The 27,235-nt window shown below is 37.1% G+C and overlaps 1 protein-coding gene and 1 long non-coding RNA gene across 2 annotated transcripts in view; one reads left to right on the forward strand and one right to left on the reverse strand.

The window, feature by feature from the left end:
- MALRD1 (MAM and LDL receptor class A domain containing 1) overlaps window positions 1-27,235 on the forward strand; it is a 774,784-nt gene that overhangs the window by 102,197 nt on the left and 645,352 nt on the right. Inside the window, exons 12-14 of the mRNA XM_042948257.1 lie at window positions 5,686-5,859; window positions 15,236-15,356; window positions 17,812-17,952. Coding sequence (XP_042804191.1) covers window positions 5,686-5,859; window positions 15,236-15,356; window positions 17,812-17,952 — 436 coding nt within the window. The remainder of the gene's footprint in view (window positions 1-5,685; window positions 5,860-15,235; window positions 15,357-17,811; window positions 17,953-27,235) is intronic.
- LOC122223926 lies at window positions 9,948-13,961 on the reverse strand. Its single transcript, XR_006204578.1, has 4 exons — window positions 13,764-13,961; window positions 12,627-12,817; window positions 10,549-10,757; window positions 9,948-10,013 (listed from the first exon to the last, which is right to left on the reverse strand). It is a non-coding gene; the product is annotated as an uncharacterized LOC122223926 (long non-coding RNA).

The following is a 27,235-nucleotide window of genomic DNA, read 5'->3' on the forward strand; positions in this document are numbered from 1 at the left end:
TATTCTAAGAATATAGTATTACTTTTTTATAAGTCTGTGGTAATGTGTGGTACTTTACAGAACAGCGAAACAACCAAATTCGTATCTTCTTGAGTAATGAGAAAATCTTGTCAATTTTCCTAACTGGAACATATTGATAATAGTTATACTTGTGGAATAGCACTGTTCTTCATTATAACATGGTAAACTGAGGCAGTGAGCTAACTATAGTTGGGTGCTTTGATACGACTAATGTCTTCATTTTATGAAATGACACTTTTCCCTACATAATCATATGAAGCTGATACACTTGAGAACATTTTTTTCGAAAGGACTTTAAAAACATGAGGCTCTCTTTTGAGTCTTCTTTTCTAACAACAGGCTTGTGGAGTCATTTTGCACAAGTTCCCTTGTCCTTAACCTATAGCCAGCACATGGCATCAACATGCACAATTTTTCTTACACCTCCCCCCGCTCCCCCACCTTGCTCAAGATGTGGACTTTAATTTAAAAGTATCAGAAGTCCCTTCAAGTCACTGTTGGAAACTCAGCACGTTTCCTTGCAATAGCCGGGATATAGGACGAACAACACATGGGAACCAGAGGCTCCCATTTCTTACTGATGTTGAAGTGTAGTTACTGTTTTGAATTAATTAGGAAATATCAAATATGAAGGATATTTGTGCTAGGTATTAATATTTTCTGAGTTCTCATATTTGAGTTACTGTACTAAATTACTTTTAGGACTTTGCAATTCATCAAAAGCAGGAAGATTGAGAATACAAAGCTTCTGCTTTCAAGCTAGTTGGCATATTCATCTGTTTAAAAAATAAATTTCAGCTTGTTTTGCACTTATTTTAATATTCTTGAACTCAAAAGAAATCGTAATTTTTTTTTAAAAGTGAATGAGAATATCAGGGAAAAGATAGATGAAGCAAGAGATGGGTTGGTTCCACAAATAAAGTTTATTAGAGCCAGGCTACACGTTCGAACTAAGTTTTCCAGCAACCAGTAGAGACAGATGAGCCATCATTTGGTTTAGATTCAAGGTGGTAAAAATTACAAAGCAAAAATAGTTCTTTGGGGAATTCTCTCCTGAGTGTACATGGTGATCACAACGTAAACCTTTTTTCTCTGACTCAGTACACACACATTGCTTACCTGCTCACAGCCTGGATGCCTGGAATGCAATAGGGACCACCTAAGTATGCGCTTGCCCCAGTGAAATGTCGGTTTTAGGGATTCTGATGGCAATTCAGTGTTAAGTGCTCTAAGAGGGTGAGTACAGCATAACAATCATAATCCACTTATAACAGTTCTCTCGACAAGTTTTGAAAGACCATGTCTTGTAATGTTCTCCCAGTAGAGTGATGAACTCACATTCAACGAGAAATTTAGAAGAAAAAAAATCAAGTAATTACGGAGTGGGGCTTGGAACGGTGCAACCACACTTCGTTCCCTGATCGTTTTGTTTAATCCAAGGATAGATGTTAGCATATGGGATGGATTCTAGAGGAAACAACATGGTATGGGGGAAAGTAGAGCAGGTACTCTCTCCACCTGTGCGTGAGCAAACCACATGGAGGCTAATCATATAAATTAAAACCACAGATTATATTTAAAATATATATATATTAAAATAAAAACCACAGATTATATTATATTATAAAACTGAGCAAAACACATGGAGGCTAATCTTATAAATTAAAACCACAGATTATATTTAAAAAAATTTGTTTTTTAACATTTATGCATCTTTGGGAGACAGAGCGTGATTGGGGGAGGAGCAGAGAGAGAGAGGGAGACACAGAATCGGAAGCAGGCTCCAGGCTCTGAGCTGTCAGCACAGAGCTCAATGTGGGACTCAAACTCACTGACTGCAAGATCACAACCTGAGCCAAAGTCGGATGCTCAACCGATTGAGCCACCCAGGCACCCCGACAACAGATTATATTTTACTGGAGATTCTAAACTTCTAATTAAGCTTATTCAGAGGAAGAATACTCAGGCAAAAACATAATTATGACTAGGAGTCAGAAAAATCACTACGGGTGTGTGTGTGCGGGCGTGTGCGTGTGTGATGAATGATCCTGTTCCCAGCACGGACCTAACTCCCAGCTGAGTTTGGAGGAACTAAAGATATCTTCTTTTTTCTCTCTCCTCTCTCTTCTCTTTTTCTTGCCTCTTTTTTCTCTTCTCTTCCTTTCCCTTTCCTCCTTCTTCTTCTTTCTTCTATATCTTGAAGATAAGACAGGTATTGCACATACTAGGCAGGGTCCGATATGAGGCAGAGAAGGCAGGGTAGCCAAGCATTTGGAATGCAGCTTGGAAAGGGCATGAAGATCCGGCCAAGGAGTTCTAAGACGGAGGAGCCGTCGAAAGAAAGTTTCTAGGGAAGTTGAGGAAAGAAGCAGAATTTTTCAAGAGTAGAGATTCATTTGGGCACAGACCAAAATCAAATGAAACAAATAGGAAGAAATCGTTTTAGTAAACTCTTAAATAATGCCCCGTTAGGTCACTTCACAGAGTTAAGTATCAGAGAGCCTAATTACTCCTTTGTAGAGCTGGGCACTCTTCCGGAGAATGTCACGGGGCACTGTAGGAACCAAAGAGCAAGTGGTGTAGCCAAGGCCATTACCCTTGCAAGCTTAGTTGTTCACCTGTACTCATAACTATTAGCGTAAGTCACCTGAAAAGCTGTCCTTTCCTTTGGTAATAAAAATGATGATTGGAAAATTTTAAAAAATATAAATAATGCACAGAGGATGCAGTTAAAACCAATAAAATAGTTTGAGCTTCCCCCTCTTTTTTTTCCCTCTCCAATTTGCAATTAAAGGAACTGCTTTGTTGGAAGCTCTTTTAACCACATGAAATTGTCCTGAATACACTAATTCAGTGCCTTGCCCAGTCACACTCCATATAAACCGTGCCTTAGTGAAAACCAAGAGAAGTAAAACATTTCTAAATATTAACATTTATCTTACTACTTTTTACTGAATCAGGCATGGATGACAAAAATAATTTCCTTTTAGAATTGTAAGTAGTAAATACATTTTAAATGGTTGGTATAATCTTAACATACCTGTTTTTGTAGTTCTGTTTAATAGAATTTTCTATGATAATAGAAGTTTTTCTTTGCTATGTCCAGAATGGTTGCAACTCACTACATATAACTCTTGAGCATATGTTGTAATGACTATAATTGAGGAAGTGGATCTTTCATTTGGTTTCATTTTAATTAATTTGTGTGTAAGTAACCACACTATGTTCATATCTTTGCCACTGTATGCATTCTAGTTAATTGTTCCCTTTTCTTTTCATTCTCCCCCATAAAACTCTGGAGTCCCTAAGGACACCTCATGCTTTGTACCTTTTCTGACACAGAGCAGTGTTTTTCATTCTCTGGTGAAGTTTACAGACGTTTACGTAAGCACTGATGCTAATAGTCCTGCTCACCTCTTCTTCTTTTCCAAAAAGTACCTATTAACAAAATCTGAATACAAACTGCCGTAATGTATTCTGCAAGGAATTCGCGACACGCCTGGTGATTTGACGTTCATGACTTAGTGTTCTACTCCCAGTGGGTAGCAGATTGAAAGGCACAGAGCTTGTGCATTTGACAGGTGCCTATCTGAAATCACAGTTGTATTAATAACTTTATTCAATGATTTCACTCTTACCAATATTAAATTTGAAAAAAAAAAAAAAACTTTGGAAGGTTTCTTTGTCTGTAATAAGCTGAAGAATTCTCCTTAATTCTTTACAATGCCGAGTCTGTTAAAGTAGTAAATTAAATATAAGTCTTGAGCTCTTATCCTGTGAAATATGGATCCCATTGGTATTTACTCTTAATACACTGTTGAAATACCTTAGCACTGGTGATGTACTGAATGACAGTTTGACAGCTTGAAATTCTGATAGGGCATGCATATCTCTTGTACTACTAAGTTTAAAGCTCTGTTTTGCACATTTACAAGCTAGGAATAGGCTGAGACTCTAACAGGGATCTAAAATTTAATTGTCCGTGAGGAACGTAAATCCTCCCTTTCCATAAAATCTAATCAAACACTCTGTTTGCCTTTACATTTCTTACTTACCTGCCTTGCTTACCTGAGTTTAGGGGAGCATGGTAGTCATGTCTAAAATGAAGTGAATAGCCAGAAAGAATTTTTTGATCAAGTTGTGGCCATTAAGTGGACACTGGAAAACTGTGCACTACATTGGAACAGAGAATGCTTGATCTTTTAAAGCTGGACAACTTTTTAAAAGAGCATATAAAACTTTTCACCTTTAATTTCCACTGGAATTGGTACCAACTATGAAATAAATGGGTAGACCATACGTGTATTAAAATCTGTCCATGTAACAAAATAAAACGATAGCAGTGAAGGAAAAAAAAAAACCAAACAACCCAAGAATTTAAAATATGGTGAAACTGAAAAGGAGTCTGTTTTAATCCAAAGAGAAGGATTTTATTTCTGAGAGGCCTCATCTCTGAACGTTGTGTTTTCTTCGAATCCTAAGGCTGCACTTTTCAAAGACCTAATGAGAAAAAGAAAAAAAAATGCCCTGTGTCTGAACTTGTTTTTATGGAGATTTTGTTGACGTGTTTTATAGAGTTAATCATCCAATTATTGAGGTTGGTCCTCACACAGTACCTGTTACTTAGTAAATGCCCACTAAATATGTGTTTGATAAATGAGCGTCCTGAATTCGATGTTGTTGCTACTGCTGTCAGTACCCAAAATAATTCTCTCTTTACGTTTTCTTTACTACCCAGTTAACTGCTCAAACCCTTAGATTAATTATGTCATCTTTGATAATGACTAGGAGGTGAAAGGATCACTCTCCCACTCCCAAAAAAGGATGTTTTCTTTACTTGAATTAAATTATGAATTAACAGTATTATAGGAGCTCCCAAGTTCTTTGATAATGTCCCCATGAGAAGAAATTAATGAAAAGTACTCATTACAGTTTTCTTTTATTTGAGAAAATAATTTTTCAACAAAACTTTTTTTTTGGTTTATTGTTTGAGACAGCAAAGGGAATACATAAGTCAAACCTGATCTTGTACACTAAGAATGTGTACCTCCCCAGATTCATGAGAAGCAAGAGAGAAAGGTCCTTTCATAGAAGGAAAGAGCATGGAACCTCCTCTGGAAGCAGAGTGGAACTGCCCGTGGTGATGCGGACAAATACGTGTCCTCAAACTTGTCTTGGTTGCTAGTATCCCATTTCCCTAGACGTCTTTACAGTAGGTGTTAAACCACTTTACCAGATAGTAGGGCTACCCTGAGCCTTTTCTTAAGGGCAGAATGCAAAGGACAGAGTTAGCATTTTCTGGGCTTGTGTGTTTGGAGGAAAGGGGAATTGGGGAGATTCTATTGAACACCAGAATGGTAGGTGATATATATATATATTTTCAATATATGAAATTTATTGTCAAATTGGTTTCCATACAACACCCAGTGCTCATCCCAAAAGATGCCCTCTTCAATGCCCATCACCTACCATTCCCTCCCTCCCACCCGCCCATCAACCCTCAGTTCTCAGTTTTTAAGAGTCTCTTATGCTTTGGCTCTCTCTCACTCTAACCTCATTTTTTTTTCCTTCCCCTCCCCCATGGGTGTGATATTTTTAATTATAGAAAAGCTCCTGGAGACAGGTAACTGGAATATTGATATCATTCAAAAACATTTTCAACAGGTGCGATTTTGGTATTATTTGTCTTGGCATTCACATCTCTCAGTTTTTACAAGAACATCACTGTCTGGGGATTTGCAAAAGCAAGGTGATCTGATTGGAATCTCCACATCTCAGTGGAAACAAGCAAAAATCAATCTCTATGTGAAGCCTGGAGAATCTACTCTACCTTTTCAGGTAAGCATGTAAGAAATTAATACAACTCAACAGAGGATGCTAATTTAATACTACTTTTTTTTTTCCAGAGAACAACATACATAACATATATAAGTTGTTCAGATAGTAATACAACAGGCACATTCACAATCAGGGATGAGTACAGACGTTAAACTGACTTGAGTACTCAAGACGTACGTGTGGAGGCTTAGCAAAAGTGGAGATAAGAATTGAATAGGAGGAAGAAAAGAACACAAAGAATTGAATAGGATGGCATGGCAAAGAGAAGAATAATAGGAAAATATTTATTTTTTAAGTGAGGGTGGTGGATTATATGAGGTAGTGAAAAAACCTGACCATGCTCACATTTTAATTCTGGTGCTTTATTTTCTGCTGCCCATTGATACTGAGGATTTTAAAAAAATGATTTTTATTTGAGAGCGAGAAAGAGAGAGTGCACACACAAGACAGGGAGGGGTAGGGAGAGAGGGAGAGAGGGAGAGACAGAGTCTTGAGCAGCTTCTGCGTGCTGTCAGTGCAGAGCCCGATTGGGTCTCAATCTCATGAACTGTGAGGTCATTACCTGAGCCAAAATCAGGTGTCGGATGCTTAACTGCCTGTGCCACCCACCTGCCCCGATATCGAGGACTTTTAATCAACCTTTTATGTCACTTTCTTGGCTAATAATAAAAGAAGGGAACTGTAGCTAATCAAATGGATGCCCAAATGGGCATGGCTACCTTCTGGATGACGTTCGAAAGGAGCGATTATACAAACTAGATTGGATGATATATTATAGATGAAAACACAGAGTTTTTGGAGTAAGGTGGTCTGAGTTCTGATCTCTGTTCTGCTCATGGGTTGCTAAGCGATTACAAATTACATCCTTGAGCCTCACATTTCTCTATCTGTGAAAACACATAGTGATGATAAGAGCAGTACTTTTGGGGAGTCTGAATATTAAAGAGAAAGTTAAAATGGTGGCCATGAACATGGGCTCTGGAGTCTGGGGTTCAAGCCAGGTGTATAATGAGGTAAGTGCTTAATCCCTCTACATTTGTTCATTCTGTGAATGGGGGTGAGGGTCATTGTTGGAGTGTTGGGAGCCCCTGATAACATACCTTATTGGTCCTCATTTCTGTACCAGTTAAGATAAATATAGATGTCAGACAGAGTAAAAATTTTAGAGAAGATGCCTTACAATTTTCAGCCATATGTTTAAATAACACTTCACCTCAGAATAAATAGATTCACCCAGAGAACAACGGACTCTGCCAGGGAAATCCAGGACTCACACACTTTGGGAGAAACCTTTTCCTATTAGCCAGAGCTAACATCAGGATGCATGCATCTAAGAGTGGGAGTTGAAGGAGAGGCAAAGAGCATGTTTAGCACATCCGGCTTATTCTAACATCACTAATTGGTTAGATCCTCCTCTCCATGGGAGAGTCATGGGTAAGTAACAGCAGTGTTACTGCAGGGAAGTTCCTGTCCCTAGAAGTTGGAGGAATAGGGAATAAGTATGGACTCCTGTCAGTATTCTTTATAGAACTCCTGTAAGCATTGAATGATTTATACACATAAAGCACATAGGGGGTATTCTGGCATAGAGTGAACACACAAAGGTAGCCATTATTATTCCTGTGATTACCACTTGGATGTTGTCTAGGAATAGTAGGCACTCAAGAAATATTAGTCTTCTTTATTTGGAAGAGGAGTCTCCTCTTCATCAGGACTCTAGGTTCAATGATTAGAAACTGCTTCACTCAGTGAAGGTCTCTAAAATCCCTGATTCTCAAGGATCGTATTTATGATTCCCCTACAATATTTGGTGGAAGGAAACACTATGAATCTAGTGATTCTTCATAGGAAAGCAGTAAAGGCCAGTCATGGAATCATTTAAGTATCAATCCCCATCACATGTGACAGGACAGACAAGATCAGAACAATCCAACCCTTTGCTTCAGTTATTTATATTCTGTGTTAACAGTTTTTTCACTAGGTTTGCTTTTGGTTAGAATGAAACTTACTGTGAAGACCTTTGAGAGTCCATTGTTAATTGACTTCTTGGGAATTAGAATGTCCTTCTCCACAGAAAAACCTGCACATGAATAATTATTCATGAGTTCCTTGTGATTGCCCGAACTTAGAAGCATCCCTGTTCTTCAGTAGGTGAATGGATAAACTGTCATACATCCAGACAATGGAATATTATTCAGTGTTGAAAAGAAATGAGCTATCACCTCATGAATAAACACAGGGGAACCTCAGGTGCATATTTCTAAGAGAAAGAAGCCAATCTGAAAAGGCTCCATGCTCTGTGAGTCCAACTATATGGCATTCTGGAAAAGGCAAAACTGGGGAGACAATAACAAGATCAGTGGTTGCCAGGGGTTGGAGGGGTGCAGGGAGAAAGGAGGGGTGAACAGATGGGGCACAGAGGATTTTTTAGGGTGGTAAAAATACTCTGTATGACAATACGATTATGGATAAACGTTATTTTACATTGGCCAAACCTACAGAATGTACAACATCAAGAATGGACCACGATATAAACAATGGACTTTGGGTGATTATGAGGCTCATCAGTTGTAACAAATGTCCCGTGCTCGTGGGAGATGATGATGGGGATGCTGTGCATGCGTTGGGGCAGGGGGTGTAGCACAAAACTCAGCATCGTCTCCTCAGTTTTACAGGGAGCCTAAAACTGCTCTAAAAATCTTAATAAATGAAACCAGAATGTCTTCTGTTAGAACTGGTTATTTGAGAAATATTTTGAGTTAAAATACATGCCATTCCTTTCCAGGCCTGGAGGCACTCATTAACCCATCACGTTATTGAAGAGATTCAGCAGTTCATTTTGTTTTCCTCTTTAGTATTTCTTCCTTTGGGGTTCTGGTTTTTGTTTTGTTTGGCTTTGTAGTGCAAAGTGAGATTACTTTTTATTACCCAGGGTGTATTAACTGCTTTGTAGGTTGACCAGTGGTTTGATAGGATTTTATAATTTGGCAGCAGTGGATTTGTGATGCTGTCTTTTTTTTTTTTTTTTTTTTTTTGGTATGTTTGTTTCTTTTGAGAGAGAGATTGCGGATGAGCATGACTGGGGGGGAGGGACAGAGAGAGAGAGAATCCCAGGCAGGCTCCATGCTCCACGTGGAGCCCGCTGAGGGGCTCAGTCTCACAACCATGAGATCATGACCTGAGCCCAAATCAAGAGTCAGGTGCTTAACCCACTGAATCACCCAGGTGCCCTAATTTGTGATGCTTCCTAAATAAGCCTGGCTCTGCTGTGTCCTTATCCCTCTCCTGGCGTCTCAGCACCTTGTGTGGGCTTCTCTCTCCAGGTGGGGATCCTAATCCACATCAATCAGCCTCAGTTTTAATTGTGGTGGCTTTTGAGGGGAGGGAATGGTCCTGGGTTCTTGTGCGGTCTTAATTCACCCTGGAGAAGTTTTTATCTTCTCCGCTTCTGTCCCCCTTAATCCTGTTACGTGGCTGTAGGACACATTTGTTTTAGAAACTGCAGGTGAGTTAAAAGAAAAATAAGAATCTTCTCAGCTTTCATCATTAAGAAGCCCGTTATGGGTCCACGATCTCTAATCAACAATTTGGAAAATTAAAATTTGGAGAACAGTAAGCTTTTGAAAAACGAATTTAGAGATCACACATGACCTCCCCTGAAGAGTTCATTTAGTGAGCTGTTTGCATGTATAGTGCCACCCTGATCTCCCTGAGAGTATCATGTGATACACACAGTATGTGTTAGATTAACATTCTCCGCTCTGAACTATTCAAAGTTCAAAACCCAGCTGGCCCCAAATACTTGAGATAAGGAATCGCTGGCCCGTGTTCATATTTTGATGTGAATCAGTCCAGATTTTATACAGACACACAAACACGTGATATGTAAAAATACACAGTCATACATTGATAGTCACTCAAGATTAGTTGTAGTTAATACAACTAATATGCACGTGGTAGTACTTAATACATTGTTATTACGTGTATGTTACATATTTCAAACAAGGAGAAAGTGCAGAGAGAGGCAAACATCTTTGTGTTCACACCACGAATGAACTGTTAGCATTTTGTTTGCTTATAATGATAATACCTGTTTGCATGTAAGAAGTACAGCTTTTGTCCTCTTTGTACCCATTTCTTTTCCTTGTCCTCTGCTGGAAAAAAAATTGCAGATATTATGCTGGCTTTAATCTGATTTCTGTAAATGGATTTTAAAAATACGAAATATGCATAAGGATTCTAGGTAGGTGCAATTTTTTTTTTAATGTTTATTTATTTTGAGAGAGAAAGCAAAAGAGCGAGAGAGAGGGCGAGAGCGAGAGAGAACATGAACAGGGGGAGGGGCAGGGAGAAAAGAGGGAGAGAATCCCAAGCAGGCTTTGCACTGTTAGTGCAAAGACTGATGCGGAGCTCAGTCTCACAAACCTTGAGATCATTATCTGAGCTGAAATCAAGAGTCGGACACTTAGCTTACTTAGCCACACAGGCGTCCTTAGGTCGCTGCAGTTCTCTTTCATTCTTTTATCAACAACAAAAACAGAAGGTACTCTACCTACAAATAGTCTAGCTTTTAAATATTCAAATATTTAAAGTTTATATCTTGGAAACCAGCTTCTTTGGCACTTTAGTAGACTGAGTCATTTAAGAGTGACCTTAGTCAGCACCTAGTTATCCTGCCATGTGACTAACCTCTGAATATATTTATACAGTGTAGTCCAATCTGAACACTGGAAAGGAGAAAGGCATCAAACTGTGTGACCTCTGTGTGCCCTTCAAGCCATGAACTTCTGGTGCAGTGTGGTCCTTTTACTGTTTCTGGTAGACATCACAGCAGAGTACAAATCACTTTGAGTTTCTTAGGAATAAACACCCCTAGTTAGGTAGGTCTTTCATTCTTCCTGGTGGAAAAAGAGAAAGCTGACCCTTTATTCTGTAAGAACAGCAAATTAACAACATTTCAATATTCTCTCCATTTCCTGTGTGGTTTTTATTGGAAGAGTGGAAGTCAAATGAAACTTAAAACTTGAAAAATTGAGAAGAATCTTATTAACTAAGTTTTAAGTTGGCCTGCTTGCTCGGTATGTTGAGCTTTTACAGAAATCTATTCGTTTCATTTACACTTTCTTTCCCCCTAACTGCTGTTCTTAGTTTTAATATCTAAAGGTGGTACTTCTTCTGAGTACTGCCCATTGATTTCCAGCTGATTTACTCTGAGTTTCCTATTAATACATAATTGTGTCATATTTTAGACTTCATTTTAAAACAACCCTTTTGTGAAATTTTCCACAATGATTGATGCCATGTTCACTCTGTATCAGTCCATGATATAAATCAATAACAATTTCCTGACATTATTTGAAGATTCAGGGAAGAGTAAGATTTATAGTACAATAGTAAAAGCTGGTCTAGTCTCCGTAACGTTACAATGTCCTCGGCCTTCTTAATTTAGGACTGCATTGAATATTGTTTCACCAGACAGCGCTCTTCTGCAGTATCTGCTAAAGACCAGTTATCTTTTTATTTTATTCTGGCAATGCAGTATAGCGTAATCATTAATGGCACAGGTTACATATTATTCTTATTAGATGTGTGACCTTCAACCAATTGCTTTACCTCTGAAACTTCTGTTTCTTTTGCTTTAAAATGAGGATGAGCACTGGGTGTTGTATGGAAACCAATTTGACAATAAATTTCATATATTAAAAAAAATAAAATGAGGATGAAAATAGCACCGTCTTCACAAGGCTAAAATAAGTGGATGTTCTTGGTATGTAGTAAGCTTTAGAGAAGTTTGTGGTTGCTCTTACTATTGATAGTACCATCATCTAAAACTTGCTATATTCCAGTTTTTCTTTACTTGGTATAATCCTGCGTTCTCCATTTCCTCTTAGATTTGTATTTTTTTTTTTTGTTTTTGTTAGTCCTTTTTCTTTTAAAACAAGGTATCAAAGAATCAAAATCTCAATGTGCTAGTTGAGTATTTCTCTGGAAAGGCTTACCTTGGCCTTTCAGATATAAAAAGTAATCACTTGGTTATAAGCAACATTTATAGGTTGTTTGGTTCCTGAAAGCAAAAACAAGAAATGATTTTGCTTTTTCAGGGAGTAATAGAATATCACTGAATAAAACAAGTATCAGCAAGATCCTGAAAAATAGTTTTAGAAAGGAGAGACCTCTGCCCATCCCTTGAAATTTAAATTTGCTTGAGAATCTTCCAAAATGAAGTTTTCGCTTTTCCTTCATTCATGGTTAAAATACCCATGGTTGAAACATTTCTTCTGAGTGAACTCTTTCTCATTTACTGATTATTAATTGGTTCTATATTTTCCCAAAAGGAACTGCCTTTGGTCACAAATCAAAAGATCAGCTTAGCTGAAACAAGCAATACAAAATAGAAATAGCCAAGATGATTTTGGAATCATCAGATGGTATTATTTATAGATATAAGATACATTTTTAAAGGAAGGGGTCATTTTTCTTTTTAAATGTGGAAGATTTTAATTCATGGTAGAATTATAATTTTTCATTTTATAGTTCTGAATTTAATTCTATAGAAGTAAGCAAGCAGAGGTGTAGATGACCTAAAATCATTTTTATTTGGCTTTGGAAGTAAAATATTATACTAACATTTTAATATGAATGTTCAAAAGTCTAGTGGTTCCCTTCAGACAAAAAGATATAACCATATCGAACAGACCTATTCCATAGTGCTATTTCAACTTGTCCCAGGGCCCCACCCACTTTATTCAAAGAATAGGAACATGTACCTCTCTAGAGGCATGGAGAAGTACCCCAAACATTCTTTTCTTCAGCTTTCCTTTAAGTTGTGCAGAGCTTCAAATATGGTGGTCAATAAAGGTAATGAGCCTGAAAAATTATGATGGTCAATAAGGGCTTGTCTAATGAGTCCGAAGAATTAAGCATCTGTATTTTAGTTGACTTTAGTTCAAGATGAATTCTAATAATGAATAAAAGGAAAAAAAGTTTCAAAGTTAGAGCTGTCCAAAATAAATTACAATAACTTAATGCCGTTCAGCGTACTGTATTTCTCTATTACAGTGCCTGTATATGTTACCTCAACATCCTTTTTTAAAACCTGTTATTATTTTCTGCATTTTTATGAAGTCCAAATTTGTTAGTTGGTTAAGAATCTACAAAAAAAACCCCAGTTCTAATCAGAATTTGAAAAATCATTAAAATTATGTACATCTCATTATAAAGTATCAGACATTGCAGATAAGGCAATAGTCCCTCCTGACCGTGGAGTCTTTATCTTGAGGTTAGTATAGACATTAGTTTATTTTTACTTCTGGACTCTGTTCTATTTATGTAATATATATGTATGTACTACATATATCTAGAAATAAAAACCATTATGATTTTAGCCTAGTAGAATCATACTATAAACTTTTTTGTGTAATTTAATTTTTCACCGAGAAACACATATTAAGGTTCTTTCCATATTAGCACATAGATATTATTTTTAACGGGCATGGTAATCCATGGTTTATATAACCAGCCATTTATTTATTTTTTGATTCACGTTTACATTTTTCTATTCATTTGCTATCAGAAGCAACATTGAAGTAAACATTCCAGGACAGGCCTTCGTGTGTATTCGTATGAATGTCTCTCTAGCATGAATGCTGAGAAGTGAGCTTAATCTTTGTAGTGTGTGCTATTTTTCTTTTTAATAGATGGCATCAACTTGCCCTCTAGTTGGGCTGCACCAGTTAATGCAGTCAGTTTGTTCCTTCTATTACTTAATTCATCGCTTTCTTAAAATCCTTCTACGTGTGGGAGGAAAATGTTTCCCTCTAACGGTTCCTTGCTGGGTCTGAAAATTAAACTAACAAAGCAGACTGAAGGAGAAAATGTACAAAATTATTTAAGGTAAATCTTACCTGACACTGGAGCCTTAATAAGGACAGAAAGACCTTAAGAAGCAGTTAATCCTGAGCCTTTTACACGAGGTTTGATGAAGAGTGGACAGCCGTGGAAAGATGTGATAGGGCAGAGTGTGAGCTGTGTGTAGTAAACAGGGAGAAACTTAGCAAGGCTTGTTCATCCAGGTTCCTCTGTGTGTGTGTCGTTTTGTTTTCCCAAATAAGGATGCTCCTTTCCTCCAGTTACAGAGAGGGCGGGCACCTCTTCCATGAAGGCATTGCGATCTGCTTCAGGACGCGATCAGAAAGTCAGGTCCTGCACATGCCAATTCTTAAATTCCTCCAACTTGAAGTATGCCATATGCCAAGGTGTGCCATATTTTGGGAAAGCATGTCTGGAACCCCATAATCCTACAACACCCAGAGTGTTCTAGTATATGTGCTCCAGAGCGAGCCGTTCACCCAGAGCGTTCTAAATTATTACCATACACTTTCACATCTCCTTGCTTTTGCTTGTAACGTTACCAGTTTCTCCAACAAAATCCGAAACAGCAGTTGCAACTGAGGTAATTAATTATTGGCTATTAGGTAATTAATATTTTTACCAACTTTTTTTCCATATTTTGTCTCACCTGCTTGACAGAAATAATGAAGTGTTTTCCTTTGATTCTCCTAGTATCTTACACACATACGTGTGTCTTTGTAGACAACTTGCCCTGTAGTTGAGTTGTTAATGCATCACACCAAGTAAATTGTAAGATCGTTGGGATCTGAGGTCTTCGCTGATAAGATGGGGATGGGTCACTTACGGTGTCCTAGACTGGCAGTCCCGCTACATATCTTTAAGACTCCAGACATAATTTCTCTCTCTCTTTTTTTAAAATGCTGGATTAACAACAGAATAATGTGATTAACAAGAAAGAAAACAAATTATATCAGTCATTATTCAGAGTGTTAGAATAAATTAAATTTAAATGCCTCTGAGTGTTTTAATTTATGAATATTAACTACTCTATGTGGTTATTGATTCTGTTTTACCTCATTAAGTGGGTTTCTCTATATGTATACGTAATATATATTAGTATTTAAATATTCTGATTCGAAAACGAATCAGTGCCTCCAGCAGACCCATTACAAATGAATTCATATCTCAATTAAATTGAGTTGTAAACCACACAGTTGATTACCCCAAAGAGCTCATTTTAAATGCATATGACTCTTAATGGCTCCAATGGGAAGGCAACCCTTCAGTCGTGATGAATGTTTCAACTTTTAATTGAAACAAGGTTACCTAAGACATTAAGGTTACATAAGATGCTGTCAGAGCCGTTATGACTTTATAAATTTATAATTTGAATGTTCTGGTCAAAACGGTTCTCTAAAATTAGGTTGAAAGGTGGGACAGATGCAAATGAGCTTCTCTACATAAAGATATAGGATTGTAAGACACTTATGGTATATTTTTAATGATGGTTTTTCTGTAATTATAGTTGATTTTAGAAGCTGCTGTTTTATCATCAAATGCTACTGTTGCTCTAGATGACATCAGTATATCTCAGGAATGTGAAATTTCAGATAAGTCACTTCCAGGTACCAGCATACTAAAGAAAGGTGAGTTGGTTTTTTTTGGGGTTTTTTTTTTTTTTTTTTTTTTTTTTTTTTTGTAGTTCCTGCAGTTTTAAACATTAAAATAATTAGTTCCTCCTGATACCAAAATTTAAAATATATTAGAGTCCTTCAGTAATATGGCTCACTAATAGCTAATACCAGGATGTGGATTATATCACATATCCTTCAAAACTGAAATATATTTTTGAAATATGTATGTGCTGTTTCACAGTCTAGGCTTTAGAGACTCTTCCAATAATATTCTATCCTTGTGGCTAAAACTGTCACATGTGGTTTTTTAGTTATAAAATTATGAAAGAATTTTAATTATTTTGCGTATTATAAAAACACTTATGTAAGAATTTAATTCTATCCTAATTTTGTTTGGCACTTCAAATGAAAATATAGAGAAATTCGTGTTTCAGAATTACCTAGGAGTTAAAAAAAAAAAAAAAAACTTACTGGGTTTGGAAAAGTAATTTAAGGCCAGCCAAAAATTTAAATGCTGACCCTAAAATTCTCTGTTTAAATTCAGAACATAGTATTTTCAAGTAACAGATGGAGTTTGGCTAATTCTTTGACTAAATATTTCATAGACCGTTTCAATTAAGGTACAGAAAGATTGTCATAAAAATCATATAGGCATTTTTGAAAGTCCAACCATTATTTCGGTTCTGAGAATGGGTTGAAACAGCATACATTATGCCTGTGGATACTTTGTCATCCTAACACTGATGCCTTTGATCCCTCCTACTCCAGGGGGAGTAAATAGACAACATTAAAGATTTTGCCTGCAAACCACCGCACTTTATTTATTTATTTTTTGTCTGTATGCACGAATATTATTTGCATTTAGAAATGAGGCACATCACATATTCTGAAGTTATGTTTCATTAAACAACATACTTAGTAAATGGAAAAGTAGCGCTCTTCCAGGAACCAGGTGCAGTAATCAAGGATAATATAGGAGAAACAGTCCTGGATTGAGAACTGGATTGAAGAATTTTAATTAATAGTCCTTTTTTCTAAAGACATCTTTCACTGGTAAGATTGTACAAGTCTGTGTACTAACTTTATATGGTGCCATATATTTATTCAGAACATGTGTTCTGAACTTACAGTAAACCTTTCTAAGCTCTGTATGTGTAGTGGTTTTGATATAGACATTGAGGAGTGCAAAGCAACAGATTTAATGATTAATGTTTTTGAGGGTTTAACCAGAATTACCTTATTTATGTTATTTGATTAGCATTTTCCTTCCCCGAATCAAATACCACATGACCAGAATTGGAATCGCAGAAAGTTGACATTGAAGAGAATGCAACTGGAGGCAACAATGTGGTTAAAAGTTTTAAATTATCACTAAAATTAACATTAGCAGAAGTCTCTGAGAGTACTTGATCTCACTGACAGAGAAATCTTTTCAGAAAGGAAATCAAAACTCAGTTTATGTGTTCTTCGATCCAAGTATCATCTTAGTTGGTTAGAGCATAAATCTTTTTTTTTTTTAATTTTTTTTTTGATGTTTATTTAGTTTTTAAGGATAGAGAGAGACAGAGTGTGAGCGGGAGACGGGCAGAGAGAGAGGGAGACACAGAATCTGAAGTGGGCTCCAGGCTCTGAGCTGTCAGCACAGAGCCTGACATGGGGCTCAAACTCGTGAGCTGTGAGATCATGACCTGAGCCGAAGTCAGACGCTTAACTGACTGAGCCACTCAGGTGCCCCATGTTAGAGCATAATTCTAATTCAGACAAAATTTTATGACTTTTTCCTGAAAGGCCAATTGTTTTACACAAAGAGAAAAAAAAAAAAACAACCTTTTTTACTGTTTGTGTAGATTTGTTCAATAGGTAATTATAAGATCTCCCTTGTGGAATTTAGTGTTATTACTGGGCAGAAACTTAGGGATGGCACTAGAATAGGCCTTAAACAATAAGGCAAGTCCCACTGGTCATGAATTATGTTATATTTGTGGGGCAGGATGGCCAGAGATTTACCTAGACCCTGTGTTTGAATTAACGCCTTGGAAGGCTTTAATCAGCATGCAAATGGCTATAACAGTTGAGAGCAATTCTTAGTGCCTTATGTATACATTTGAAGCACCATCCACGGGATGAAAACAGAATTCTGATTTGGCCTTTTTAAAAAAAAAAATTTTTTTTTAACGTTTTATTTATTTTTGAGACAGAGAGAGACAGAGCATGAACAGGGGAGGGTCAGAGAGAGGGAGACACAGAATCTGAAACAGGCTCCAGGCTCTGAGCTGTCAGCACAGAGCCCGACGCGGGGCTCGAACTCACGGACCGCGAGATCATGACCCGAGCCGAAGTCGGCCGCTTAACCGACTGAGCCACCCAGGCGCCCCTGATTTGGCCTTTTTATCTAGCTTCTGTGTCCTTAGCATATTTAAAAACTAGTATTCATAAAGCAATTATACATTCCATTTATTCGCTGAAGGGGAAGAGTACGTTTTGTCCTCTCCATCTCTTAATTTTGAAGCTGGATTTGTGCCACGTGAGGATGCAGGCTCTATTTCATCCAGCAAGTTCTGTGATTTTACGTCTGATTCCCCAAATGGAGCAGATGAAGCCAACTGTGGTGAGTCAGTACTTTAATCACTTAGTCATTTGGCTGAGATTTATGTGCACAGTGGTCCCCACTTATCCATAGAGGATACTTTCCAAGACCCCCGGTGGATGCCTCAAACCACAGATAGTACCAAATCCTGTATATTCTATGTTTTTTTCCTATACATATGTATCTGTGATAGAGTTTAAGTTATAAATTAGGCACAGGAAGAGATGAACAATAATAATAAAATAGAACAATTATAACAGTGTACTATAATAGAAGTTGTGTGAATGTGGTCTTTCTCAAATACCTATTGTACTTACCCTTCTTGTGATGATGTGAGTTGATAAAAATTCCTCCCTGATGGGATGAAATGAGGTGAACAATGTAGTCATTGTGACATAGTATTAGGCTACTATTGACCTTTTAAAAAAATTCCAGTGTAGTTAAAATACAGTGTTATATTAGTTTCAGTTGTACAATATAGTGATTCAAGATTTCCATACGTCACTAGGTGCTCATCACAACAAGTGTACTCCTTAATCCCCATTATCCATTTCACCCATCTCCCCATCTACCTCCCTTCTGGTAGCCATCAGTTTGTTCTCTGCAGCTAAGAGTCTGTTTCTTGGTTTGTTCCTCTCTCTTTTTATTTCTTTGCTCATTTGTTTCTTAAATTCCACATATGTGTGAAATCATATGGTATTTGTCTTTCTCTGACTTATTTCACGTAGCATTATACTCTCTAGCTTCATCCATGTCACTGCAGGTGGCAAGATTTCATTCCTTTTTATGGCTGAATAAATATAGAACAAATATGAGTACGAATATACCGCATCTTTTTTATTCCTTCATCAATCAATGGGCACTTGGGCTACTTCCATAGTTTGACTATTGTAAATAATGCTGCTATAAACCTAGGGGTGCATATATCCCTTCAAATTGGTGTTTTCGTATTCTTTGGGTAAATACCCAGTAGTGTGATTGCTGGATCATAGGGTAGTTTTATTTTTACCTTTTAGGGGAACTTCCATACTGTTTTCCACAGCGGCTACATCGGTTTGCATACCTGTCAGCCGTGCGTGAAAAAAGGGTTCCTTTTTCCATGTCCTCGCCAACACTTGTTTCCTGTGTTTTTGATTGTAACTACTCTGACAGATAGGACATGATACCTCATAGTTTTGATTTGCATTTCCCTGATGATGGGTGATATTTTGGATACTAACCCTTTATTGGATATGTCATCTGCAACTATCTTCTCCCATTGAGGAGGTTGTACCAAAAATGATAAGATACCTAGGAATAAACCTAACCAAGCATGGGAAAGACTATAAAACTATAAAACATTGATGAAAGAAATTGAAGACAACACAAAGAAATGGAAAGACATCCTATGCTCATGGATTAGAAGAACAAATATTATTGAAATGTCTATGCTACCCAAAGTAGCAGATTTAATATGGTCCCTATCAAGATTGTAACAGCATTTTTTGCAGAACTAGAACCAAAAATCCCAAAATTTATCTGGAACTACTAAAGACCTCGAATAGACCTGTTTTTCTTTTGAAAAAGAAAGCTGAAGGTATCACAATTCTGGACTTCAACTTATATTACAAAGTTGTAGTAATCAAAATAGTATGGTGCTGGCACAAAAATAGACACATAGATCAATGGAACAGAATGGAAAACCCAGAAATAAACCTACAATTATGTGGTCAGTTAATCTTTGATAAAAGGGGCAAAAAAAATTGATGGGAAAAAGACCATCTCTTCACCAAATTGTGTTGAGAAAGCTGGATGGCTATGTGCAAAAGAATGAAACTGACCACTTTCTTACTCCATACACAGAAATAAACTCAAAATGGATTAAAGACCTAAATGTGAGACCTGAAACCATAAAAATCCTAGAAGACAGCACAGACGGTAATGTCTTGGACATCAGCTGTAGCAACATTTTTCTAGATGTCTCCTGAGACAAGGGAAACAAAAGCAAAAACGAAGTATTAGGACTACATCAAAATAAAAAGCTTCTGCACAGTGAAGGAAACAATCAGCAAAACTAAAAGGCAACCTACTATTGACCTTTGGGCAATACATCAGAAAAAGGATCATCAGCTTCCTAACTGTGGTTGACCTTGGGTCAACGTACGTATTTACTACTCTCTGAATGTAAAGTGCGCACTACTCAGGTGAATATTGTTTAATGAAGACAGCCAGAATGGAGACCTCTGTACAACTGAAATGACTTGTGCTTGAAAGCAAACCAGATTAGCTTTAAAACAGTAGGAAAAAAAAAAAAATGAAGAGACCTCTGTAACCCTCAGTTTTGCTGTGTTGGAGTATAGAATTTGAAATAAATGCAAGATAGAACTCAAAAGACAGGAACAGGAGTGTGTTGAAGACATTCCTTTACTAAATTCTTTTTGGATATGTACTCTTCCTCTAAATAATTGCCATTCTAGTAGCAGAGGACTGTATAATGCCTAAGAACGTTCTTTCAAACTATAGTACCAATAAATTGGTCCTAAAACTATAGATCTTGGCTAGTTCTGTATGTTTTTAAATCTTTAAGAGTCTACTTTAATTTTTTCTTTTCTGAAGGCGGGGCATCTGTTCTTTCTGCATTAAGCTTCTATGAATCTAAAGTTATCCTACCATCCTTGGAAAATTATTAAAGAAGGAAAAGAAGGGGATGGTGTTGGTGGACAATATTTGCAAAAGTATTTAAAAAACTCCTGTTGAAGGGGCGCTTGGGTGGCTCAGTCGGTTAAGCATCTGTCTTCGGCTGAGGTCATGATCTTACCGTTCATGGGTTCAGGCCATGCATCGGGCTGTCTGCTGTCAGCACACAGCCTGCCTCGGATCCTTTGTCTCTCCCTCTCTCTGCCGCTCTTCTGCTCGCACTTTGTCTCTCTCTCAAAAAATAAATTAATGTTAAAAAATTAAAAAAAAAAACTGTTGAAGGCAATGAGGTCAGAAAAGAGGGAAGGTTATAAGAATATCACATTCTATTGATCACCCATACCTGAAATGAAGCTCAAGTAGTTTTCAGTCAAGGCAGTGTAGGGTCATGGGCATTTTTATGAGGCTTGATGGAGCATCCAGTTGGATAGACTCTTCCAACAATCCATGCAGAATATAGATCGGATTGGGACACCTGGGTGCCTCATTTGGTGTCCCAATTCAGTGTCCCAGTTAAGTGTCCCAGCTAAGTGTCTGACTTCAGCTCAGGTCATGATCTTACAGTTCATGAGTTCGAGCCCCGTGCCTGGCTCTCTGATGACAGCTCAGAGCCTGGAGCCTGCTTCAGAATCTGTCTCCGTATCTCTCTGACCCCTCCCCTACTCATGCTCTGTCTCTCTCTCTCAAAAATATATAAACGTAAAAAATAAAATAAAAAGAATATAGATCAGATTTATGAGAAAAATCAGGGACATTGTTAGGTTATGATACATTGGCAAGGGAGCTGTGCTATGACTCATCGCCCACTTATATTGAGCATCTATTTTATACCAAGAGATTCACTAAAGAATAAAATGTGATGATTTCCCTCAAGAATCCATTGGAGGAAGAAATACATTGTGTATAATAGTGTTGCAGTATAATTAGGTGTATAAATTTCTGTTACACCTCTAAGGATTGGAGATCATATTCCTTAGAAGGTAGATCATTTCTCAGCAGAAACTTCTTAAAATGTTTTGTTTTATCTTGCTATATCAGAAGAACTGTCCATTGAAAGTTCTGCCAGGGAGTAACAGTTGTAAGCCTGTCTCTGAATACATTAAGACTGTTACCAAAGGTACATGGTTTAAGAACTTTTTCCATATGAACTCCTGTATCATCAAAACAAATCTAAGATGTTACTATTATTAGCCTCATTTACAGACTTTCTTAACGATTAGTGTCCATTCAGGAGACAGAAACCACACTAGTAGTTTGAACAAGGCAAGTGTAATGAAAAGAGTTATTATGTAATTTTAAAAAGTGGTTATCTACAGCAAGAAATAAAAGAGCAATAAAGAAAGGAATGGGGAATGTGGACCAACTACTACCTTTAGTGCTGAGACAGAGAATCCAAGGGAGGAGTGAATTGGATGAGTCCAGCCTCCCCATATCCCAACAATGACATTTATACTTTATTGGAGAGGGTGTTACTGGGACCCATTGGAAGGTAGAGAAACTTGCTGGGATGTTGTGAGCTAGATTTGGTTAGTAGCTGGTAGGCCAAGGAAGAACTTATCCATCAAGATGCCTGCAAAACTCATTGAAGGGTGACTGTAAGTGGGTCACTTTAAATTGCGGGAAGGGGTGGGGCAAAAACAAACAAAATCCCCCAAAGTACTTGGACCCCAAAAGAGAAGCTTCTTACCCTACTGTGCTTTGTGGTATCCATCCTGTGTTGCTACTAACAAAACCAAACATCATATGAGCAGTTCAAAAGAGAAATGTTTACAAAGTCCAGCAGGGCAAGGAAGGGTAGATTTGGAACTGAGGCTAATAAATTTATGATGTGCATACTTGCCCAGCATTGCCAGGTCTGTAAGCGGTAGAAGCTCATAGTGAATCTAGGCAGTCAGCTTCCAAACCCCAAACTTAAAAAAAAATTTTTTTTAATGTTTATTTTTGAGAGGGGGAGAGGAGCAGAGAGAGGGAGACCCAGAATCTGAACCAGGCTCCAGGCTCCGAGCTGTCAGCACAGAACCTGTCACGGGGTTGAAACTCACAAACTGTGAGATCGTGACCTGAGCTGAAGTCAGATACTCAACCAACTGAGCCGCCCAGGCGTCTCCAAACCCCACACTCTTAACCACACATCATACAGCCTTTCAAAGGCATCATTAAGACTGGTACTTTTCAGAAATGAATGGTTGCCCTCATATCCACTTTGAGCAATCGGAATTATGAAGCCAGTGATGAAGACTTCAGTTTTGGAGGAGGCATCATGCCCTCAGGCCCCTAGGATATCAAGTGGTCATTTTCCAAAGGTCATTTACCACTGGAATGGTAAATGCTGACTATAACTCTAATGTTCTTTTTCTTTTTTTTCCCTTCAGTTTTATTATTAAATAATTGACATGCATCATTGTATAAGTTTTAGGTATATAGCATGATCGCTGCTTGATTTTCATATATTGTGAAATGATTACCACAGTAGGTTCAGCTAACACCCATCTTCTTAAACAGATGCAATAAAAAGAAAGAAGAAAAGAAAACCCTTTTCTCTTTGTGATGAGAAGGCTTAGAATTTACTTTGCTACCAGCCTCTCTTATATCGTACGACAGTGTTAGCTATGGTCATCATTTTGTACCTTAGATCCCTAGTGGTTATTTATCTTGTAACCAGAAGTTTGTTCCTTTTGGTCAACTTCTTCCAGTTCTCGTCCCACCCCCCTCCAACCTCCATCTCTGGGAGCCACAAGTCTAATCTCTTTTTCTATGAGTTTGTTTGTTTTGCATTGTACATCTAAATGCGATCATTCAGCATTTGTATTTCTCTGACTTGTTTCACTCGGCATAATGTCTTCAATGTCTTCTCCATCCACGTTGTTGCAAATGGTAGGATTTCGGTTTTTTTTGGTTATGAATAAATAATATTCGATTCTATATATGTATATGTGTGTACGTATGTATGTATACCACAACTTCTTTATCCATTCACTCATTGATGGACATTAAAGTTGTTTCTATGTCTTGCCGGTTGTAAATAACGCTGCTGTGAACATGGGGGTGCAGATATCTTTTTGAATTGGTGTTTTTGTTTCCTTTGGCTATGTTCCCAGAGGTGGGATTGCTGGATTGCATGGTAGTTTTAGTTTTCTGAGGATCCTCGAAGCCATTTTCCATATTGGCTGCACCAATTTACGTTCTTGCCAACAGTGCACAACTTTTCTCCACATCCCCTCCAGTATTTGTTCTCTTGTCTTTTTCGTAATAATCATTTTAAGAGGTGTGAAGTAATATTGTGGTTTTAATTTACATTGCCCTAATTACTAGTGATGTTGAACACCTTTGTATATCTTCTTTGGAGAAATGTCTATTCATGTTCTTTGCACATTTTTTAATCGATTATTTATTTTTGCCCTTGAGTTCTTTATATTTTGTATTTTAATCCCTTGGGAGATAGTTTACAAATACGTGTTTTTCCCATTTTGCAGGTAGTCTTTTCACGTTGTTGATGTTTTTGTTAGGTGTGCAGAAGATTTTTAGTTTAATGTAGTCCCACTACATTATTTTTGACTTTGTTGCTTGTGTATAGGGTGTCATATCCAAAAAAATTATCACCAAGATCTATACCAAGAAAATTAAGTTCTATGGTTATTTTAGGAGTTTCATGGTTTCAGGTCTCAAATTTAAGTCTTAGTTCATTTTGAGTTAATTTTTGTAAGTGGTATAAGATATGGGTCCAAGTTTCATCATTGTACATGTGAATGTCCAATTACCCCAGCAGCATATATTGGAGAGATTGTCTTTTCTTCATTGAGTATTCTTGTCTTCTTTGTCAGTAATGGTTGACTGTCTATGCTTGGGTTGATTTCTGGGTTTTCTTTTCTTTCCATTTGTTTCTTTGTTTTTAGCCAGTACCATATTATTTTGGTGATTGTAGCTTGAAATCAGGAAGTGTGATGCCTCCTGTTTTGTTCTTCTTTTTCAAGATTGTTTTGCCTATTTGAGTTTGTTTTTTTTTTTTTTTTTTGGTTCCATTTTAGGTGTGTTTTTCCTACTTCTATAAAAAAAAGGCCATTGGAATCTTGATAGGGTTTATATTGGATCTATAGATGGCTTTTGGTAGTATTGACATTTTAGGACTTAATTTTTTCAATCCATATTTTCATTTATTTGTGTCTTCCTCAGTTACTTTCATCAGTGTCTTAAAATTTTCAGAGTAGAGATCTTTCACCTTCTCAGTTAAATTTTTTCCTAAGTATTTTATTGTGTTTGATACAATTGTAAAATGGGATCAATTTCTTTATTTTTCAGAAAATTTGTTGTGAGTGTATAGAAACTCTATTGACTTTTTCTTTTATTTATTGTGACAAGGAGTAGGGCACAAGTAGGAGAGGGGCAGAGATAAGGAGAGAGAGAATCCCAAGCAGTCTCCCTGCTGTCAGTGCAGAGCCCAGCACAGGGCTGGAACTCAGGAAATGTGAGATCATGACCTGAGGTGAAATCGAGAATCAGATGCTTAACCTACTGAACCACACAGGTGCCCCTCAATTGACTCTTAAAGTATGTTGCTTTTGTATTTTGCAACTATACTGAGTTTAGTTGGTTGCCCTAACAGGTTTTTAGTTGAGTTTTTAGGATTTCTTCTATATAAAAACCTGCCATCTGCAAATAGACACTGTACATCTTCCTTTTGAATTCTGATGCCTTTTATTTCTTTTTCTTGACTGATTGTCCTAGCTAGGACTTTTAGTACTATGTTGAATAGGAGTGGTGAGAGTGGGTACCTTATCTTGTTCCTGATTTTGGAGGAAAAGTTTTCAACCTTTCACCATTAAAGGTGATGTTAGCTGTGGATTTATCATATATGTCTTTTATTATAGTGAGATATGTTACTTCTGTGCCTGATTTCTTAACTGTTTTTATCATGAATGACCGTTGAATTTTGTCAAGTAACTTTCCTTTGTCTATAGAAATGATCATATGAGTTTTTTCTTTCTATTAATGTAATGTATCACATGGATTCATTTCCATATTTTGAGCCATCTTTTCATCTCAGGGGTAAATTCTACTTGATCATGGTGAATTATCCTTTTAATAGGCTTCTGAATTCAGTGTACTCGTATTTTGTTGAGAATTTTCACGTCTGTATTCATCAGTTTATTGGCCTGTAATTTTTTTTCTAGTAGTTCTTTTCTGATTTTGTTGTCAGGATAGTGCTGGCCTCCTAAATGAGTTTGGAAGTATTGTCTCATAATTGATTTTATGGAAGAGTTTGAGAAGTATTGATGTAAATTCTTTCTTAAATGTTGGGTAAAATTCACCAAGGAAGCCGTTTGGCCCTAGACTTTTCTTCTTTCAGGCATTTTTGTTTTCATTCAACAAATATTTATTGAACACTTTTTATGTGCCATGAGTGAGCATTGGACAAAGTGACAAAAATTCTTTGCCCTAGTGGAATTTGAGAACTGGAATGTAGGGGTGCCTGGGTGGTTCAGTCAGTTACGCATCCAACTTTGGCTCAGGTCATGATCTCAGAGTGGGTTTGAGACCTGAATCAGGCTCTCTGCTATCAGCATGGAACCCGCTTCAGGTTCTGTCTCCCTCTCTCTGCCTCTCCTCCCTCTCTCTCTTAAATATACATAAACGTTAAAAAAAGTGGGATATAGACAATAAACAAGAAATAAGTAAAATGTTTATCATATGAGGAAAATTAATCAGGTAATGGTAATGGGAGATGCCCATGTGGGGACGGAAATTGCAAGGTTAAAAAATTTATTTAATTTTAAAATTCTACTGTAATTAACGTACAGTGTTAATTTCAAATGTACAATATAGTGATTCAGCAATTCTATACATTACTTAGTGATCATCATGATGAATGTTCTCTTCTAAGATTTTTATGGTTTCAAGTCTCCCAGTTAGGTCCTTAATCTGTTTTGAGTTTATTTTTGTATATGGTATATGAAAGTGGTCCAGTTTCATTTGTCTGCAGGTAGCTGTCCAGTCTTCCCAGCACCATTTCTTTAAGAGACTGTCCTCTTCCCATTGCAGATTCCTGCCTCCTTTGTTGAAGATTAGTTGATCTTATGGCTGTGGGTGTATTTCTGGGCTCTCTATTCTTTTCTTTTGATCTGAGTGTCTGTTTTTTGTGCCAGCAACATGCTATTTTTGATGACTACAGCTTTGTAGCACAAATTGAAATCTGAGATTGTGCTACTTCTAGTTTTTTCTTTTTCAAGATTGCTTTGGCTATTTGGGGTCTTTTGTGACTCCATACAAATTTTAGGATTACTTGTTGTAGTTCTGTGAAAAATGCTGTTGGCATTTTGATAGAGATGTCATTAAATCTGTGGAGTGCCTGAGTAGTATGGTCACTTTAACAATATTTATTCTCCCTTGGGTCATTTTTGATTACTGATTCAGTCCTCTTACTAGAAAATGGTCTAGTCAGATTTTCTATTGTTTTCTGACTCAGTCTTGGTAATTTGTGTGTTTCAAATAATTTTTTCATTTCGTCTAGGTTGTCCAGTTCTTTGGTGGATAGTTGTTTATGACAGCCACTTATGATCTTTTGTATTTCTGTGGTGTCCCTTGTGATGTGCTTTTTACGTTTGTAATTTTAGTTATTTGTTTCCTTTCCCTT

Source organism: Panthera leo, chromosome B4 (genome assembly GCF_018350215.1).
Source record: "Panthera leo isolate Ple1 chromosome B4, P.leo_Ple1_pat1.1, whole genome shotgun sequence".
Lineage (NCBI taxonomy): Eukaryota > Metazoa > Chordata > Mammalia > Carnivora > Felidae > Panthera > Panthera leo.